General features: G+C 62.3%; 8 protein-coding genes across 8 annotated transcripts, besides 16 other annotated features; all 8 read left to right on the top strand.

The window, feature by feature from the left end:
* Positions 1 to 273: 273 nt before the first annotated feature.
* Positions 274 to 292: a microsatellite.
* Positions 293 to 386: 94 nt separating this feature from the next.
* Positions 387 to 413: a microsatellite.
* A 5-nt stretch (positions 414 to 418) lies between these two features.
* On the top strand, positions 419 to 4,258 carry Tco025E_03727 (putative mitochondrial DNA-directed RNA polymerase; the record flags this gene model as incomplete). The annotated part of the gene is made up of 1 exon (XM_029370645.1): positions 419 to 4,258. The coding sequence occupies one exon, from the start codon at positions 419 to 421 to the stop codon at positions 4,256 to 4,258; it is 3,840 nt and encodes a 1,279-aa protein (XP_029229332.1).
* A 13-nt stretch (positions 4,259 to 4,271) lies between these two features.
* Positions 4,272 to 4,293: a microsatellite.
* A 436-nt stretch (positions 4,294 to 4,729) lies between these two features.
* Tco025E_03726 (uncharacterized protein) lies at positions 4,730 to 6,883 on the top strand (the record flags this gene model as incomplete). The annotated part of the gene is made up of 1 exon (XM_029370644.1): positions 4,730 to 6,883. One exon carries the CDS (start codon positions 4,730 to 4,732, stop codon positions 6,881 to 6,883), a length of 2,154 nt encoding a protein of 717 aa, XP_029229331.1.
* A 127-nt stretch (positions 6,884 to 7,010) lies between these two features.
* Positions 7,011 to 7,049: a microsatellite.
* A 125-nt stretch (positions 7,050 to 7,174) lies between these two features.
* Positions 7,175 to 7,200: a microsatellite.
* A 135-nt stretch (positions 7,201 to 7,335) lies between these two features.
* Positions 7,336 to 7,362: a microsatellite.
* A 14-nt stretch (positions 7,363 to 7,376) lies between these two features.
* On the top strand, positions 7,377 to 8,156 carry Tco025E_03725 (uncharacterized protein; the record flags this gene model as incomplete). Its single annotated transcript, XM_029370643.1, has 1 exon — positions 7,377 to 8,156. The coding sequence occupies one exon, from the start codon at positions 7,377 to 7,379 to the stop codon at positions 8,154 to 8,156; it is 780 nt and encodes a 259-aa protein (XP_029229330.1).
* A 219-nt stretch (positions 8,157 to 8,375) lies between these two features.
* Positions 8,376 to 8,448: a microsatellite.
* A 222-nt stretch (positions 8,449 to 8,670) lies between these two features.
* Positions 8,671 to 11,247, top strand: Tco025E_03724 (uncharacterized protein; the record flags this gene model as incomplete). The annotated part of the gene is made up of 1 exon (XM_029370642.1): positions 8,671 to 11,247. One exon carries the CDS (start codon positions 8,671 to 8,673, stop codon positions 11,245 to 11,247), a length of 2,577 nt encoding a protein of 858 aa, XP_029229329.1.
* Positions 11,248 to 11,262: 15 nt separating this feature from the next.
* Positions 11,263 to 11,297: a microsatellite.
* A 41-nt stretch (positions 11,298 to 11,338) lies between these two features.
* Positions 11,339 to 11,372: a sequence feature (GA-rich).
* Positions 11,373 to 11,408: a sequence feature (A-rich).
* Positions 11,409 to 11,436: 28 nt separating this feature from the next.
* Tco025E_03723 (UDP-Gal or UDP-GlcNAc-dependent glycosyltransferase) lies at positions 11,437 to 12,588 on the top strand (the record flags this gene model as incomplete). The annotated part of the gene is made up of 1 exon (XM_029370641.1): positions 11,437 to 12,588. The coding sequence occupies one exon, from the start codon at positions 11,437 to 11,439 to the stop codon at positions 12,586 to 12,588; it is 1,152 nt and encodes a 383-aa protein (XP_029229328.1).
* Positions 12,589 to 12,890: 302 nt separating this feature from the next.
* Tco025E_03722 (uncharacterized protein) lies at positions 12,891 to 13,499 on the top strand (the record flags this gene model as incomplete). The annotated part of the gene is made up of 1 exon (XM_029370640.1): positions 12,891 to 13,499. One exon carries the CDS (start codon positions 12,891 to 12,893, stop codon positions 13,497 to 13,499), a length of 609 nt encoding a protein of 202 aa, XP_029229327.1.
* A 297-nt stretch (positions 13,500 to 13,796) lies between these two features.
* Positions 13,797 to 13,829: a sequence feature (A-rich).
* Positions 13,830 to 13,889: 60 nt separating this feature from the next.
* Positions 13,890 to 13,966: a microsatellite.
* A 122-nt stretch (positions 13,967 to 14,088) lies between these two features.
* Positions 14,089 to 14,107: a microsatellite.
* Positions 14,108 to 14,137: a microsatellite.
* Positions 14,138 to 14,171: 34 nt separating this feature from the next.
* Tco025E_03721 (uncharacterized protein) lies at positions 14,172 to 15,086 on the top strand (the record flags this gene model as incomplete). The annotated part of the gene is made up of 1 exon (XM_029370639.1): positions 14,172 to 15,086. One exon carries the CDS (start codon positions 14,172 to 14,174, stop codon positions 15,084 to 15,086), a length of 915 nt encoding a protein of 304 aa, XP_029229326.1.
* A 353-nt stretch (positions 15,087 to 15,439) lies between these two features.
* Positions 15,440 to 15,496: a microsatellite.
* Positions 15,497 to 15,772: 276 nt separating this feature from the next.
* Positions 15,773 to 15,800: a sequence feature (A-rich).
* A 218-nt stretch (positions 15,801 to 16,018) lies between these two features.
* On the top strand, positions 16,019 to 16,780 carry Tco025E_03720 (uncharacterized protein; the record flags this gene model as incomplete). The annotated part of the gene is made up of 1 exon (XM_029370638.1): positions 16,019 to 16,780. The coding sequence occupies one exon, from the start codon at positions 16,019 to 16,021 to the stop codon at positions 16,778 to 16,780; it is 762 nt and encodes a 253-aa protein (XP_029229325.1).
* Between the last annotated feature and the right edge of the window lie 140 nt (positions 16,781 to 16,920).

The following is a 16,920-nucleotide window of genomic DNA, read 5'->3' as shown; positions in this document are numbered from 1 at the left end:
GGCAGAGCGGCTTTTGGTTTTCTTTTTTTTTCTTCTTTTTTTGGTGCTTTTTTCTCGCTTCAATGCATTTAACGTTTTTGTAAAAGCACTTCTTTGACGTTTTTCCTCCTGTTGAGGCGTGCGTGGCTGTTCCGTCTTTTTTTTTTCCTTTCCTTTTGGGGGCGTAAATACGGCGATGGACTGCAGTGCTCGATTCTCTGGGGTGGGCGGTGCTGCTATTGTTCTTGCTGATGGTGATGATTATTGTTATGGCGTTGGTGGCTCGCCAACTTTTCTCTCTCTCTCTCTTTCTTGCTCATGTGTGCCTGCGTCTGTGTGCGGGGTGGAGTGAAAACCCTCTACCGTGTGAGGAAACCTTCTGCCGTCACACACGCACACACAGTCACATATATATATATATATATATTATATATTACGTATGTGGCGGCTGTTTGGAAGGGCAGTGGCGCGGAGTGGCGGCGTGTCTCGTCGCTGGGGGCGGCGTGGGGCGGAGGCGGTCACGGGCGCCACACCGCCACCCGCGCGACGGTCGAAGAATCCGCGGGTGCCGCGCGCAGAGGAGAAGACGGCTGCTGCCGCAGCGGCATCCCCGCCTCCGCAGGCACCCACGCTCGCCAGTGCGGCTCCACACAACAACAACAACGCCGCCGCCGCCGCCGCTGATAACAATAATAACAATAACGGCCACGAAGTGCGCGGGTTTGCCGGGACGCCGCCGGACGACGTTGATGCGGCGACGCACATGTTCACGCCAACCCTCGACATGGAGGACTACGGGGCTCCGGTCATGGCCCCGGCGAGCGGCGGCTCCAACGAGGGGGTGCTCTCGTCTATTGACATGATATGCGATGACCTTTTTTCGTGCAAGACGGATGTCTTGAAGTCCTTCGCCCGGACGCGCGCGGTGAGTGGGGCGACGAAGTCGGAGCTCGTGATGAATCTCATCGACCTCGCCAACCGCGAGGCGCACGGCGAGAGCCACGACCTCAGCATCACCAAACGGGTGCTTGGCGACGTCTTCAACGAGGAGGTGCGTGTGAGCGGGGTGCGGTCGCAGTGGACGAACAAGTCGCTTGAGGCCTCCCACGTCGAGATGGCGTGCGACGGCCACCTCAAGTTTGAGGTGATGAGCTACACGCAAAAGACGCTGATGGTGCGCCGCAACGCCTCGGAGTCAGCGCGGGTGCTGCGGAAACTCATCCGCCCCTTTCAGCAGGACTACCAGCGCATTGCGGAGGCGGCCGTAGGCGGGGTGTTCCGGAACTTTAAGGCTGAGGCGGATCAACTCGTGGAGGCGTTGCCCGCTGTGGAGGTGGTGGGGCCCTTCACCTCCTTCCTCGTCTCGTACGTGCGCTACGCCACCTCGGGAAATCTGCTGACCCGCACAAACGTGATTGAGCGCCTGGAGCAGCTCGGGCTGGTGCAGATGGCGGTGGAGGATGGCGGCGACGCGACCCTGCAGCGTCTGATGGCGCTACTCGACGACGCCGTGGCGGAGGTGGAGCGGCGCGCGACGTGCTTTGGCGACAAACGCACCTCGTGGGGGACAGAGACGCCGGAGGTGCTGCGCAGCAACGTTCAGGCGTTCGCGGACAGCTGGGCGCAGCAGCCGCACGGCGACGTGGGCGATCGGGCCCCCGCCTGGGTCCACGACTTAGTACGCATGTTTAACAACTGGGATGCCATTGTGCGCACCGACATTCCCATGCTGGAGGATGTGCCGCGGTACATCTTTGACTGCATTCTTAGCGGCGTGGTCTGCTTCCACCTGCTGCAGAAGGTGTACGGTGACATCATCGTCCCAACAGATGTCCCGCTGACCGTGCGCACCGCGGTGCGGCGGGCGATGGAGGTGCACTTCAAGGACGAAGAAAAGGCGGCGCAGGCCTTGGCGAAACTCTTTGCGTACGTGCAGGCCCCTGGCGACTCCGGTGTTGTGAAGGCAGAGTTTTTTCCCGCCGTCCTCTCCCAAATGCAGGGAGCCTTTCATGACACGGAGCAGAGCGCCTTGCACAACGCCCGGGTGGCGCTCGTCCTGCGTGAGGTCTGCGCAACCGCCTCGCGGTGCACCCGCACCTGCGGCCTCTTTCACATGCTCGTGAAGATCACGGAGGACCTTCGCTTTCACTTTCGCTTCAACACCATCTTTAAAAAGCTCAACGGCAGGGACCGCACCACGATTCGCACCAAGTACAGCATCAACATGGTGAAGACGTGTGAGTACTTTGAGCAGGAGTTTGCGGTGACGCCCATTTCCACAAAGGCGGTGGGTTTCCTGGTGATCCAACTGATGCACATGTCAATGCGCGGGGCGAGCAGCGGGAGCGTGGCCGGCAGCGGCCGCCCCATACTGGAGCGCTTCGTCAGCGTGACTGGTCGGGAGGAGTTTTCCATCGTGGGCATGTCTGACATGGAGGCGACGCAGATTCGTGACCTGCGGGTTGCCTTCCCCCCGCAGCTCTCCTACAACTCATGGCTGCACCAGTCAGACACGAAGGAGAAGTCGGTGTACAACGTTCTCCCCTCCGTCGCGGTGAAGGGGAGCACCAACCAGGCGATGATCATCTCGCAGGCCCCGATGATGAAGGCCCTAGACGCGATCTCCCGCGTACCGTGGCGCATCAGCAAGTACATGCTGCACGTGCAGGAGGCTATTGTGAGGGAGGGCTACGGCTTCGGGAAGATTCGCCCCGCCTTTTACCCGCTGCACTACTGCGCCAAGAGTCGCGGGGATATTTCCTACGACGCCGCGGAGGGTGCCGACGACCAAGACGACTGTGAGGTCTACAACCTGCAGCAGCGCCGTGAGTACGAGACACAGCAGGACGAGGATTGGAAGAGCCTTTCAGAGCAGCGTAGCAACCGCATCCACTATCTGCAGGCGCTCCGGCAGGCCCGCTCGCTCGTGCAGTTCTCGCACATATACTTCCCAAATAGCATGGACTTCCGTGGACGCATGTATCCACTGCCGGGGCGGCTGAATCACACAGGGTCGGACCCCTTCCGGGCCCTACTCGAGTACGCGGAGCCGAAGCCACTCGGTGAGACGGGGCTGTACTGGCTGAAGGTGCACTTAGCGAACAAGATGGGGATGAGCAAGCTCTCCTTCGATGAGCGAGTGCATTATGTAAACGAGCACATTGAGGACGTCGTGCGAAGCGCGGAGTCGCCGCTGCACGGCGACAAGTGGTGGCAGGAGGCCGCCGAGCCGATGCAGTGTCTCATGGCCTGTAAGGAGTTGGCGGACGCGCTCAAGTGCTCGCAGGGGGCGACCAACTTCCTCTCACGCATTCCGGTTGCCGTGGACGGCAGCTACAACGGCCTGCAGCACTACTCGGCCATTGGCCGCGACGCCTTTGGCGCGCAGCTGGTCAACCTGGTGCCGAGCGAGCGGCCGGCCGACGCCTACACCGGTATTTTAAAGGAGATGATGCGGTCCATCACGGCGGACGCGGACAAGGACAACCCCGTGGCGCAGCGCTGCCTTGGCACGGGGAAGGGGCAGGACTGCAACCACGTCAAGCGTAAGACGATTAAGCGGCCTATCATGACGCAGGTCTACGGCGTGACCGGCTACGGCATGTCGGAGCAGATCCTAGACGAGCTGGTGAAGCAGAACAAGAACCACGGCCTGTGGACCTCGACCGACATGCGGGAGATGGCAGACTACCTGCGGGAGAAGGTGCTGGAGTCGCTTGGCGTCACCTTTCGCGAGACACAGAACTGTCGACGCTGGATCACGGACGTCACGAACCTGATTTGGGAGTCGCAGCCCGCGGAGCTGCGCACGGCGCTCTGCTGGACCACCCCGCTCGGCCTCGTGGTGCGGCAGCCGTACAAGGTGCGGAAGGAGATCACTCTCTTCACGCCACACGGGTGCTCGCGCGTGCCCGGCGACGCCTTTTCCGCGGCGAGCCGAAAGCAGTTGACGGCCATCGCCCCCAACCTGATTCACTCGCTTGACGCCACTCATCTGGCGATGACGGCGATTGAGATGCAAAACATCGGTCTCTCCATGATGGCCGTGCACGACAGCTACTGGACGTACGCCTGCGACCTCCCCGTGCTGAGCAAGGTGCTGCGGCAGCAGTTCGTGACGCTCTACAGCAAGTACGACCCGCTCTGGGAGCTGAAGGAGCAGTGGGAGGAGGCGTACTTTATGGACCTCAGGCGGCACGGCACGCTCCTGCCGGATCCACCAAAGCGTGGCGAACTCGACCTGAGCGTGGTGCTCGACTCGCCGTACTTCTTCTCCTAACCCCACAGCAGGCGAGAGAGAGAGAGAGAGAGAGACAAGGGAAGGGAAGGGAACAAAGAAAACATGCATACATACCTTGTTCTTGTTTTGTTTTCTGGGGAGAAAGAGAAAGGAATGCTCACATAAATTACGCACACCCGCACGCCTGCGGATGCGGGCCTACACCTCACATTTCTTTTTATGGTCTGCCTTGACTTTGTTTTGGTGTGTCGTGTCTTTTTTTTTGTCTTCACAGCTCCTGTAAGGCTTTTGCGCTCGCGGCCCTCTTCCGTGCGGGGGAGGGGGCACACACACACCCGCCCACCCACACGCAGAGAGAGAGGGTGTGCGTGGAAATTTGCATCGCTGCGTCTCTCGCACTCTCGTTTTTTTTTTCATCTCTCTCTGCGGCAAAGGCGTTGGAACACACACAGAGGCGACCGCCCCGCAGAAGGCAGCTGTGCCCACTTGCCTCGCCCATCTCGCGCTGAAATGGACACGGCGGCGGCGCCGGCGACCGTCGCCTCCGTCCAGCGGGAGCTACAGGAGGCCATAACTGCCTTCGAGCAGCACGTGCGTGAGGCCGTGGCCAAGGTGGACAGGTACTTCAAGAAGGGGTCGAGGACGGACGACGTCAGCGTGGAGACCAAACTGGGGGACTTCAAGGAGGGCGCCTTCCTCTTCAACGCGGGGTGCAAGACAATGCTGCTGGCCGTGAAGCAGGTGGCGGAGCGGCTGGCTGTGTGCGAGCCCACGGCTCCAAAGACGGAGAAACTGTTGGTGGAGGCGCAGCGACTGAGTGACGCAAAGGACAAACTCGTCGCGGAGCTGCAGCAGCGGCAGGGGGCGGCGCAAGAGGGTGCCGCACGGGCCCAAATAGAACTGCAGCGGCAGTTGGACGACGCACGCGCGGAGGTGGCGGCGCAGTCCAATGCGTGTGCTCTTTTAAAGGCAGAGAGAGTGGCGTGTTGGGAGGAGCTTCAAGGCGCGCAGTCCCAGCTGACCCTCGTCGGGAATCGTCTCAAGGCGCTTGAGCAAAACCGCGCCCGCGAGTTCGCCCTGTTGGAGCGCATGTCATGCGACCACGAGAGAGACATCGCCGTCTGGCAGCGGAGGTGCTCGCAGGCGCTGCAGGAGGTGGAGTTCCTGCGTGCGGAGAAGGAGGGACTGCAGGCGCGCCTGGTGGATGAAAAACTCCGCTTTCAACTTCGTGAGCTGCAGCAGGAGTGCAACCGCCTCCGCACTGAGAACGCCACGCTTCGCCAGACCACGAGACTGGCCGGCACGCCGCGCGAGCAGGAGAGGAATGCAAGCACGGCTGTGAACCCCGTCGTCGTCTCACTCGAGGCCGAGAAGCGGCAGCTGGCCGATCAGCTGAGTGTGGCGTTTGCGGAGAGGCTGGCCCTTGAGCAGGAACTCCTGCTGCTGCGCCATCGCCTGGCAGCGGCAGAGGGAGACGGGCAGCGAGCGGGCGGAGGCGGGGAACGCAGTTCTGCCTCGCCGGCTTCCGAGGACGCGGCGACGGACGAGGACGCCCGAGTGACGCCCGAGCTCACGAGTGGCGCCTGCAGCGTTGGCAAGGCGACGACGGAGAGTGGGCTTGGCAGTGCGTGCGACAGCGGCGTGGCCGCCGAGAGCCACCTGGGCGTCGAGAAGGAAGAACCGCAAACGGGGTTCACGCCCACTCCGGAAGCTGCCGAGGAGGAGTTGCACGGCCGGCGCGACGAAGCGTACGTCCGGCAGCTGGAACTGTGGATGCGGGAGGTCGCCGCGGCGGCGTTGCGGACCGTCGACGAAGAACGCAGCGCCGCGGAGCAGCGGCTGCAGCAGGAACTATCCCTTCGCGAGGATCTCTACCAGTCGCAGCTAACCAAGGTGCGGGAAGCGGGGGAGAGGCGCGCGTGCGAGGCCACAGAGGCGCTGCTGCACTGTCAAGAGCTGCAGCGTGAGCTGGAGCTGCTGCGGACTGCCGCAACGAAGGAGAAGGCCACACGGCAGGAACTCGTGTCCGACGCGGAGCGCCGTCTCGCAGTGGCTCAAAGGGAGATCTTTGGATTGAAGATTGATAATGAGCAGCTGCGGGTGAAGGAGCGTGCGCTGAGGCGGGAGCTGGAGGGCGCGCACGCCGTGCGGAGTCCTCCGCCTACCACTGCGCCACTAGCGCAGCGGCAGGAGCCGAAGTGCAGCCACGGAGGTAGCAGTGGTCCGGGCAGCAGCAGTGGCGCTAGTGGCAGTGGTGGCGGCTATGCGTTGGTGCCGACCCCGCGAAGTTCGTCAGCAACTGGGCGGCTCGATGAAGTCATCCGCCAGCTGCAGGAGCGCTTGACGGCGTTGAACGCGGAGGTCGCGCGCGTCACGGAAACGTACGAGGTGGAGCACGATGCTTGTACCCGGCGCCTTCAGCAGCTTCGGGCGGCGCTTCTTTACTGGAGCCGTGACGACGCCGCTGCGAGCGACGGGGGCGGTGAAGGCGCGGCTGAGATGCGGCAACGCAGCGAGGTGGAGGTTGCGGCCGTCGTAGAGGCGCAGCGTGTGGCGCAGGGCAACGTCCTGGCGTACTACGCTCAGGCGGGCAAGAAGCGGGGTGAGCTTCTGAAGGCGCTTGAGAGGGCCACGAACATGCGCCTGGCGTTGAAGGGTCAATGAACTGCTTCCGTGTTTTGCCTTTTTTTTTTCGTTCTCCCGGAGGGAAGGGGGGAGCACCTATCGATAGTGTACTACGTTAATTTGAGAAGAAGAAAACCTGGCGCGCCCACGTGATGGGCTGTGGGGAGTTTGTTTTTTTGTTTGTTTGTTTGTTTGCATTTTTTTGGAAACTGGCGGTGACGCATGCAACGCATTATCTCTGAATCATCCCCACTCTTCTTCTTTTATGTTTCCTCTCTATTTATTTTTCTGTTCTTGCTGCCGTTGTAGTGCTGTGGCCAAAGGACGCTATTTTTTTGTTTTGTTTTGATTTATTTCTTCGACTTGCGTGCGTCGCGGGAGCTGTGCGGTTTGAGTGTGGGCGCGGTATACATTAGGCCCGATATTACATACGTACGTATATACACACACCTGGCGTAGATAGTTAACTCTCCCTCCCTTCCAGAAGCAGCGTGTGTGTGTGTGTGTGTGTGTGTGTGGAGCGCGGCACACCATGCACGGCAAGCGGGTGGCGCCGGTGGACTATTCCTCCTACGTGCCACGGCCGCCGGCAACGGCGGAGCACAAGGTGCGGAACCGCACGGAGCCGTACATAATATGGCAATCCACGGAGAGCTCCCCTCTCTACTCGTCCTTCTCGCGCAACGGGTACGACGCCCATGCGCAGCTGCGGTGGGTGCGTGGAAAGAATGAGTTTGACAAGCAGCTGAACTCCGCGCGACACCACCTCAGCGTGCTGCGGCGCATTGAGCGGCTGCAGCAGGCCAGGGAGTACTATGGGCGGCACGTGCGGACAGGGTTTCTGCGCAGCCCCTCCATGGACTTTAGCACCCTCGCCACCACCTTAACCGAGAAGGACGAGGAGGACCACACCAGCTTTGCCTCCACCCAAGTGCTGTGGAGCGGCAGGGAGGCAACTCCCATCAGCGCCAGTTCTACACCGACGTTGGCGCGGCGCATTATTGCTGGTGCCGCCGCTGGGTTCCGGCGCCCGGAGTCATCCTCCTCGGCGCGGTCCGCCCCGCATAACGTCTGCCGCGCCACACCCTATCCATCGCCGTTGTCACTGCCACCTCCAGTCCGGGTGCATCGCACGTGCCTGGTAGTTCGAGGTCAGGCAGCGAACCCCGCGGTGGAGCAGCTGATGCAGGCCTCCTCGGACTTCACGCTTCCGCATCCACCGAAGCGGAGTTCAACTGTAGTCGCTACGCGAAGCCGTCGATGCGACGAGAGTCTGATGCGGCTGATACGTGGGGGTGTTGCTGTTTACTAGAACCCTATGGATAACGTGCATGCGTGTAAGCTGGTGCGTGGGTGCTGGACGACTTCACTGGATGCTCCTTTTCGTCGTGGCATCCGTCTTTCCCTTCTCAACCCCTACTCCTCCTTTGGCTTTGTGGTGATGGTAGCATTGGTGAAGCGCGCTATGGGCTATTTTAAGTGTTATCAGCCTATTGTTCTTACTCTTATTCCCCCTAGATGTTATTTGTTTTGTTGTTGTTTTTTGTGTGTTTGTATGCGTGTGCGATTTATTATTTACTTATTTGTCTGTTGTATGTATGTATTCCTTTCACATGAGGAAGCGATGAGAACTAAAGCGGGGAGGCAGCGTCCCCGAGAGCGGCAGCACTCGGCCTGCGGCAGAGAAGCACCTCCCACCGTCTGTGCCTGTGAACAACTCCATTTGGCTTCTGCCGCTGTTACCATTCCTCTTCTCCGCTTGGGGTAGAAGGGCGCTTCATTTACACCTGGGAGCTCCCACGCAGAGGTGGTTGCCCCCCACGCACATGACAAGAGGCTCACGGCCAAACTCGCCTCTGGCACCCGCCGCGGACTCCGGCTACCTACTCCTTGTGGAGTGCCACGGCGGCAGTGGGGGAGGCCAGGCATTTCAGCTCGGGGCCGAGCTCCTCCGCTGGCCTGAGGAGGTTGCGGCGAGTGTGCACGGTGGCGGGGGCGCCACCCTCCCCAGCCTCCACATCAGCAACAAGTACTTCTCCGCGCGGGTTCGTGTCGTGATCACTGACAGTGATGTCCTGACGGCCGCCGAGGTGGCAGACGCGGCGGATGACTCGCTGGTGTCGAGGCTGCTGCGGCCGCCGTCGGTGAACAAGGCGGGCTGGGCGTTACTCGTCGACGGCTCTGTGCACCCGGATCAAGTCCCCTGGCACCGCGTTCCCTCTTCGTGTCTCTTCCGCGTTGTGGTAAACTTCACCGCGGCCGGCGCGAAGGTGCGTGAGGAGACGTGGTACGATGCCTGCGTGGCCAACGGTTTTGAGTACGTGCCGCACTCGGAGGGCTTTGAGGCGCTGTCGGCAGAGGTGGGGCGCAGCGGCCTGCTTGGGGGAGACCATCGAGGCGCCGCGCGGGTGAGTCAGATTCTTCACAACACAATGTGGCCAGAGCCGTGTCGCGTACCCAACGGGGCCGGCAGGGGCGCCGATGAGCAGGCGGCAGGGCGCCGTGCGGTTGCCACGAACCTGCTGGTGGTTGTAGGCGCCGGTGGGGGTGACGTCCTCCATTGGCTCTGTGCGGCGGGCAGGGACCGTCGCTTCTTCACCGCCCCGTGGCCGTTGAGGGCGGAGGCAGCGGCGCGGGAGCCAAGAGAAACCCGCTCCTGGAGGCGAGCGGGGGAAGGCGAGTCGCAGACGCTGGGGCTTGTCAACAAGTACTACACTGCGGTAGTGGAGGCGCAGTGCCTGCACCCCGCGTTGTTCTGCCCCGCCATGGCCGACCTATTTCTGGCCCAGTACGGCGACAGGCGGCCGAAGCTGGCCATTGTGCCGTGGCCCCCGACGCCCCCCGGGCAGGCAGGGGAGAGGGCGGCTTCCCCGCAACTGCCTGTCCTCATCGAGTACCTCCGTCGGTGGGGCGTCGACGACTGCGTCCTGCTCACCCGAAGGGCGGGTGAGTCCCTGTCTCCCTTTGAGCTGCACTACAGCGAGGAGCAGGGAGTAGAGGTGGTGTGCATGGCGGGGGGGGAGTCGCCACGCGATGAGGCGGAGGCACGTGCGTTTGGCACCGTTGGGGCGGACCGGCTTGCGGAGATTATCCACACAGTTGAGTGGCCGCAGCGCACCCCTCTCCCGTCAGCGCCACAGACACCGGGGCCGACGTCGCCCTCGTTGGCCGCGAGAAAGCCGGCGAATCGTGTGCTGCTGTGGGCGTGCGCCGCCTCTGCTCTGGAGGAGGAGCAGCTTTTCCGCGCAACCCTCCACATGTGCTTCTCCGTGGCTCTGGACCACAGCACGGCGGCGCTTCCCTCGACGGGGTCTGCCTCCATGGATGCGCCGCTGACGACGATGACTGTGCACAATCGGTACTTTGACGCCACTGTCGGTGTTCACTCCTTCGGTGGCGCTCGCAGCGCCGTTATGCGGGAGCCCGAACCCGCAGTTTCGCAGCTGCACACGTTTGGCGTCGTCGCTCTCCTGACGAGGGCGGAGGATATGTCTGACGCGTCGGCCTGCGCCGCGGTGCAAGCGGCGCTTGAAAGGTGCTACGGCGCCCAGCGTGCCCGCCGCGGCATCGGCGACCCCGAGTGCCTCCTCCTCCTCCACGACGAACAGCACGGCGGGGACATGACGCCTCGGCTGTGCGCAGCGGCGGAGGCGACACCGGTGTACGTGTGGTACGTCGTAGACGGCGACGAGGCTGACGACGCCCTCGCCGCGCGTGTTGATGGCGTGCTGCTTCGCGCCGCGTCAGCAACACGTGACACGGCGCCAGTCGGAGCCGAAGGGGACGTGTCCGCCGTGCGTGAAGACGGCAGCGGCGGGTCCGCGGAAGCCTTGGATGTCGTCAGCAGCGACACTGAGAGCGACTTTGCTGCCGTGACGCCGATTGAGGTGCTGTACGGCGTGGGCGAAGTGGACGGCGCGACGCGGCTGCGTGAAGCGGTGGAGCAGCACGTCTGGCCGCTCCGGACGATGTCGGCCAGTGCGCCCCAGCAAGAAGCACAGCAAGCGGCGGAGGACGACGAGCCAGCGACGGGGCATAACGCGGACGGCAGGTTGTATGGGGAGAGGGAAGAGGAGGGGGAGAGCAAGGCGGTGGCGGCGGTGGCTGCCGCGTTGGTGTTTGGCTGCGAGCTCCCATCGGATTACCTCGTAGACCCACTCACCCAAAGGTCAGTGCGGGTTGAGGCACTGACGGTGGCGGCTGAGGGCACTTTGTGTGGGCGAGAGACCCACACGCTGCAGCAGCAGCAGCAGCAGCAGCAGGAGTTGGAGCAGGAGCTCGTGGCGTGGATGGACAAGATGAAGCGCCACGGCCACCTGCTTCCCCGCACCGTGCGCCAGCGGCAGGCAGAGTTGCTTGCCACCAAACTCGGTGAGCATCTCGGCAAACTGGGCGAAGCGTGAACTGCGGCCTCCCTCTGTGTGTGTGCGTGTGTGTGTGTGTGTGTGTGTGTTTGATTGAGTGACTGCACAAGTGGTTCGTCGGTTGGCGCACTCTTCTTCTTCTTCCCGCTCTCACTTGGGCCCCGTTTCTTCTTTCTGCTTCTTTTTTTCTTTCTCTCTCTTGGGGCGAGGAGGAGGCGGCCGCGAGGGATGTCGCGCGTCGCACCGCGTCGCCGGGCGAAGGCAACGCTCGTCCCCCTCCTCCTCGGGCTGGTGGGCGCGCTGGTGGTGCTGGCGGTGCTGGCGCCCGTTTCGATGGACGCGGTCCCTGCGGATGCGCCCCGCCGGCCCCCCGCGGGGAGTGCGCGGGCGGTGCTGCGCCGCGTCCCCGACGGTATCTGGCAGACGTGGCGCGGGCGGCGCTTTCTGGTTGTGCTTGGCGTCCCGTCAGTGGACAGCCCGCCGCACAGGCGGCGCCGTGACCTGCAGCGTGCGTCGTGGCTGCGCTACGCCGGGGTCGCGACGCGGGCGAATAATTTTACCGGGGAGATGCTGGTCCTGTTTGTGCTGGGGCGCCACTTCGCGCAGGGTTACGTTTACTCGCCGGCCGTGCGGGAGGAAGCCACGCGTTCGCAAGATGTGCTGACGCTGGCCATGAACGACGGCCGCCCCACGACACAGAAGCGCATTGGCGGCAGCGGCCACTGGGGACTGGCCGCGGAGGTCGGCACGAGCCGCAAGTCTATGACGTGGTACACCATCGCGCTCCGTCTTTTTCCCCACGCGGACTACATCGCAAAGGCCGACGATGACGTGTTTGTTCGCGTTCCACAGTTCCTTGCCGACCTGCACGCGCTGCCGCGTCGTGGGGTGTACTGGGGGCGAGTTATGCGGTGGCTGCCCGAGAAGGGCAACCGCAGAAAGGTGTTTTACTTCGTCGGCGGCATGTGCATCACAATGGCAAGAGACGTGGTGGAGGCCATCACCGCCTTCAAGCCGCTGCAGCGTCTCTTAGACTCCCCTCTCGACTCCTCCGGCACGGCGGAGGCCGCCCGGTTTAGCTCCCTCAATGCCGAACACGAGGATGTCATGTTGGGGCGGGCCCTCTACGAGATGCGACAGCCGAACATCACCTTCGTGATTGAAAAAACCTGCCGCTTTCACGATGTTCACGCGGGCTCCAATAGGGCGCCTGTCACGTCTCGCTCCGTCGTGGTGCACCACCTAAGGGAGGCGGAGTACGCGTTGCTCGCCCTCCGCTTCACCAATGAGAGCGCTGACACGGTGAAGCCGGTTGCGTTTAGGCGCCGCTCTGGCCCTCTTGGGAAGGTGGGGCAGGCACAGTACAGCTACGACTGCTGAGAGGTATGCTCTCCGGGTGTGTTTACGTTGAGGGGGGAGAGAGAGAGAGCGAGATGTGTGTGCCCCGCGCCGCCCAGCACGCATGCATATATCTTTCACCATCATTTCAAGCGCGGGCCTCGCATGGGCCGTGGCGTTGCATCTTTTTCTACATGTTTGACCGCACGACGTCTGTCCCGTCCCGTTCTGCTTTTTTTTACCTTTTTTTCCCCCGCGCTGCATGCGCAGATGCATCTTCGTCCTCCTCCTTGTTTTTGCATCTCTGCCTTTACAACGGCCAGTGAGCTCGCTGAGGCTGCCGCATGGGTTTCCGCGGGCGTCCTGCATCGGCGCCGCGGGCGACGGGGGCTGCGGCCGCCGGGGCGGGGGAGGGCGCCCTCCCGCTCAACCTCTCCTTCGGCAACTTTGAGTTCGAGGCGATGAAGAGCGTGGGGCGGCGCGGCGGCGGCGCGCGGGAGTTGGCCTCGCTGCTTCGCCACGCCAAGCGGCAGACGGCGGCCCACGCCTCACAGCTCGGCTCCGCGGCGGGCCTGGAGAGGCGGCAGGCGGACCTGCTTGACGTCGCCCTGCGCCGCGCGGCCGGGGCGAAGGTGAAGGACGACCCGAAGCGGCTGGCGAAGGCGCTGGCGAGGCGGCGCAACAAAAAACGCAGCTCCGCGAAGAAGTGGGCGGGGCGGATGGAGAAGCTGCAGCAGTCGGTGAACACCGTGGTGGAGGACCGCACGATGGCGCGCCAGGCCGCGCGGATGCGGCGGGAGGGAAAAGAGAAGGAAAAACAACAGAAGCGTGAAACGAAGCGCCCCCGCGCGGCGGCGGCTACGAAGGCGAAGAAGGCCAAAAAGGGCGGCGACAAGAAAAAAGGCCCTGCCGCGGCTGCGAGAAAGAAGAAGCACAGGCAAGGCAAGAAGTAAGGCAATGATATAAAAAAAAAAAACATGCATCTCTTCCTATGTGTGTCTGTGTGGGTGGGTGTATGCGGCGCAGCAAACGAGCCGAGGAGGAGTGTCGCGTCGGGCTTCACTCAGGAGGACCATCAGTAACGCCCGCCGCTGCCCCACCGCTCCGCTGCAGTGAGCAGCGGCATGCCCCAGCGACGACATCGAGTAAGACGAGGGTGAAGGTCTCCACCAGAGCGAGAGGCATATACGTATACGCTACTCTTGGGGCTGTGATCACTGTGCTTTGCTGGCGGGTGTAAGCCCTTGCTGCTTTTTCTTTTGTCTTTATTTTCCCTTTTTGTTGCTGGTCTTCAACCGGGTGGACGGGAACTTTTTTGCTTCTGCTTGGGCGAGAAAGGGAGAGTGTGTGTCTGTGTTTATTGCTGTTGCTGTTTGCCAACCTTTTTTTGTTTGTCTGTGTGTGTGTGTGTGTGTGTGTGAAAGGCCTAGCGGAAGTTAGCGCGCGCGATAGCGGTCCACGCAAAGGGAAGAGAAACGGAGGGAGACAAGCGAAGAAGTTGAGTATTTAAAACGTTGTCTCACACTAGCGGGGGAGTAGATCCACACACACACACACACACAGAGAGAGAGAGAGAGAGATAGAGAGAGAGTGTGTGTGGAGTAAAAGCGAAGAAAAAAACAAAGATGCTGCGTCGGCTCAACGTCTGCGCCACCTCCCGCACTCTCGGCATGGCGGCGGGGCTTAGCATCTCGATTGCGGGAAGGTGCTTTCAGCAGCCACGGCCGCGCGGTTGCCCTGCTTTGAAAGAGACATCGCTGATGGCTCCGCCGACTATCCGTCTCTCACGGCGCGAGTTCTCCCTGCAGCCGCTGCGGCGCATGCGCGGTGTAAAGTGGGTCAAGCCGGTCACCTCGCCGATGAGCTACGGCGGTGAGAACACCGGGGGTGGAAACACCGCCGACAGTTTGACGCCGTACGTCCGACAGCACCTTTCGAAGGTTTACGGGCTTCTTGCCGCCGGCTCCGCCGTGGCCGGCGTTGGCTCCTTGCTAATGTTTGCCACGCCCCTAGGAAAGTCCATGCCGTTCTGGCTGCCCATGATGGGTGGGTTTGTGCCGCTGCTGTGGCTCTCCTTTGCCCCACCGCGGGACCCGACGCTGAAGCTGGCCCTCTTCTTTTCCTTCACTCTGCTAGAGGGAATGGCGCTGGCGCCGTTGGTGGCGATGACGCTGGCTAAAGGTGTTCTTGGCACCGCCGTTGTCCTCACGGGGGCGGTGTTTTTCGGTTTCAGCGCCGCCGCCCTCTTAGCCCCCCGTGCCTCTCTGCTGGCGCTGCAGGGCCCACTCTTCGGGATGCTAATGGGCATGGTGGCGATTTCGATCCTGAACCTCTTCTACCCAACTGCCTTTGCTCACTCCCTCATTCTGTACGGCGGCCTCGCCCTCTTCTCCCTCTTCGTGTCGGTGGATACGCAGGCCATGATTGAGCGGGCCCGCTGCGGGGCCGGCGACTACGTGCAGGACGCCTTGCAAATGTTCCTGAACGTCGTCAACATCTTTGTGCGCATTGCCCAGATACTTGGCTCCATGGACCGGTAGGGAGAGCGGCGGAAGCAAAAACAAAAAAGGAAAAGGAAATCCCTCAGACAATAACGAGGCAGGAAAAGGCTGTCAAACGCCGCGGCAACGAGGCTCGATGGTTGGGCAGGGAGTGGCGAGCGTCCTCCTCCGCCCGCCGCCCAAAAGGGCGTGGGCAGCGCCAGAAGAAGGGGGCTGTGATGGGGCGCGAAGCCAAGCGGAGGAACAGTAAGTTTAAGCAGGGAGGAGTGGGGGAGACGAAGTTGTCTGGCACCGTCTCCGAGAGCGCGATCGGCACCCCACCGTCCCATTGCCATCACTTCGCCACGAGGAGGGGTGGGGGCTTCGGGAATTGCGATGAGGCGAGTAGAATGAATGAAAAGGAGAAGAAGAAAATTGAAAAAGAAAAAGAAAAAGCAAATAAAAAAAAATCGGGGGAAAAAAAGAGGGAAAAGGAACTCCGTTGGGGTGTAGTATTCATGGCATGTTCCCTCACGGGCTGTCGCGGCCCTTTATCCCGGGCGGGGTAGCGGGGATGGGAGGAAGCGAGGGAGGCAGCTGGCATTCGCTCTACAGTTCGTGAGCAGGTAGGAAGCGGGAAGAAAATGGGAGGGGCGGGGTGGCCGCCCCGCGGAGGCGCACGCAGCCGATGTATCACCGCCCTCCCACCACCACCAACACCCACCCGCGTTTTGTCCGTAATTCACTTTTTTTTTTCGTTTCTTTTTTTCTTTTGCTCTGACTGTTATTTCCGCTGTTGCTGCTGCTGCTTGCCCCGAACCGCGACAATCACCGTCGTGTCTCTCCCTGTGGTTGCTGTTGCCCTTGAGAGCTGCCACCTCCCTCGCTTCTTTTTCTCTTATTGTTCGTCTCTTCACGGCAGCCGTTGCGACGCGCGTGCGTGATTGTGTGCGGCCACGGCTCTTGAGCCCGGCGGCCGCAGCCAACCGGCGATGAGCACCGCTGCCGACGATGGGAAGTGGGACGTGGAGGACAGCCGGCGGCCGCGGCGCGCCAACCGCGGCAGCATGATGCAGGAGCTCCTTGAGAAGGGGCTCAACTCGGAGGAGGAGAACCTGCTGAACGACCTTAGCGACGCCACGACCGACAGCACCTTCAGCAGCAGCGGGGAGGAGGCGATGGACGAGATCGACAGCGACTTCTCCGACGAGGAGGTGGAGGGCGTCTTGGACGGCGCGGAGGTGACGACGGAGGCGATGTTGCGGCGCGAGGAGCGGCAGGAGCGCCAGAAGGAGCGCCAGCGTGCACTGCGGCGCATGGGCGGAGACGTGCCGCGGCGCAAGGGCACCGCCACGCCAGCCGCCCCGAAGACGGCGGCTCTTCGGCTTCGGCCGCCGCCAACGATACCGCTGGAGGAGCGGCTGCAAGTGGCGCACAAACGAGCACGTGAAGTTCGTGCGGCGGCAGCAGCGGCGGCGGTAGGGGAACACAACCCGGCGGGGTCGATGCTAATAACCTCTGCGGGAGGCGCGGCGGCGTACAACGTGGGGAGGTCCATGGATAAACGTCGACGTCCACACTGCACTCGTGCACGGCCCGCGGACGCAGCGCCGGCGGCTGGTGAGGGAGGGGAAGTGTCGCAGCGCGTCTGCTACACCAGCAGCCGGAGTGTGCTGGAACAGTTTGGTGTGCCGGTGGTGATGTCCTTCTCCACCTGCCTGCCGCGGATGTTCCAGAGCAACAACGTAAAGTGAAAGCCTGATCTTGCTGCAGGCGTGGCACGGTCCCTCTTCCTCATTCTTCGCTGCCTCCATGCGGCGTCGTACTTCCAACTGTTGTCTTTCTTCGTTTCTTTTTATGGATCTGCTTGCGGCTGTGCCTCTGTCCGCCGGCA

Source organism: Trypanosoma conorhini (genome assembly GCF_003719485.1).
Source record: "Trypanosoma conorhini strain 025E chromosome Unknown Tco_14.4_contig_00174, whole genome shotgun sequence".
NCBI lineage: Eukaryota > Euglenozoa > Kinetoplastea > Trypanosomatida > Trypanosomatidae > Trypanosoma > Trypanosoma conorhini.
This window is presented reverse-complemented; position numbering and strand designations above follow the sequence as displayed.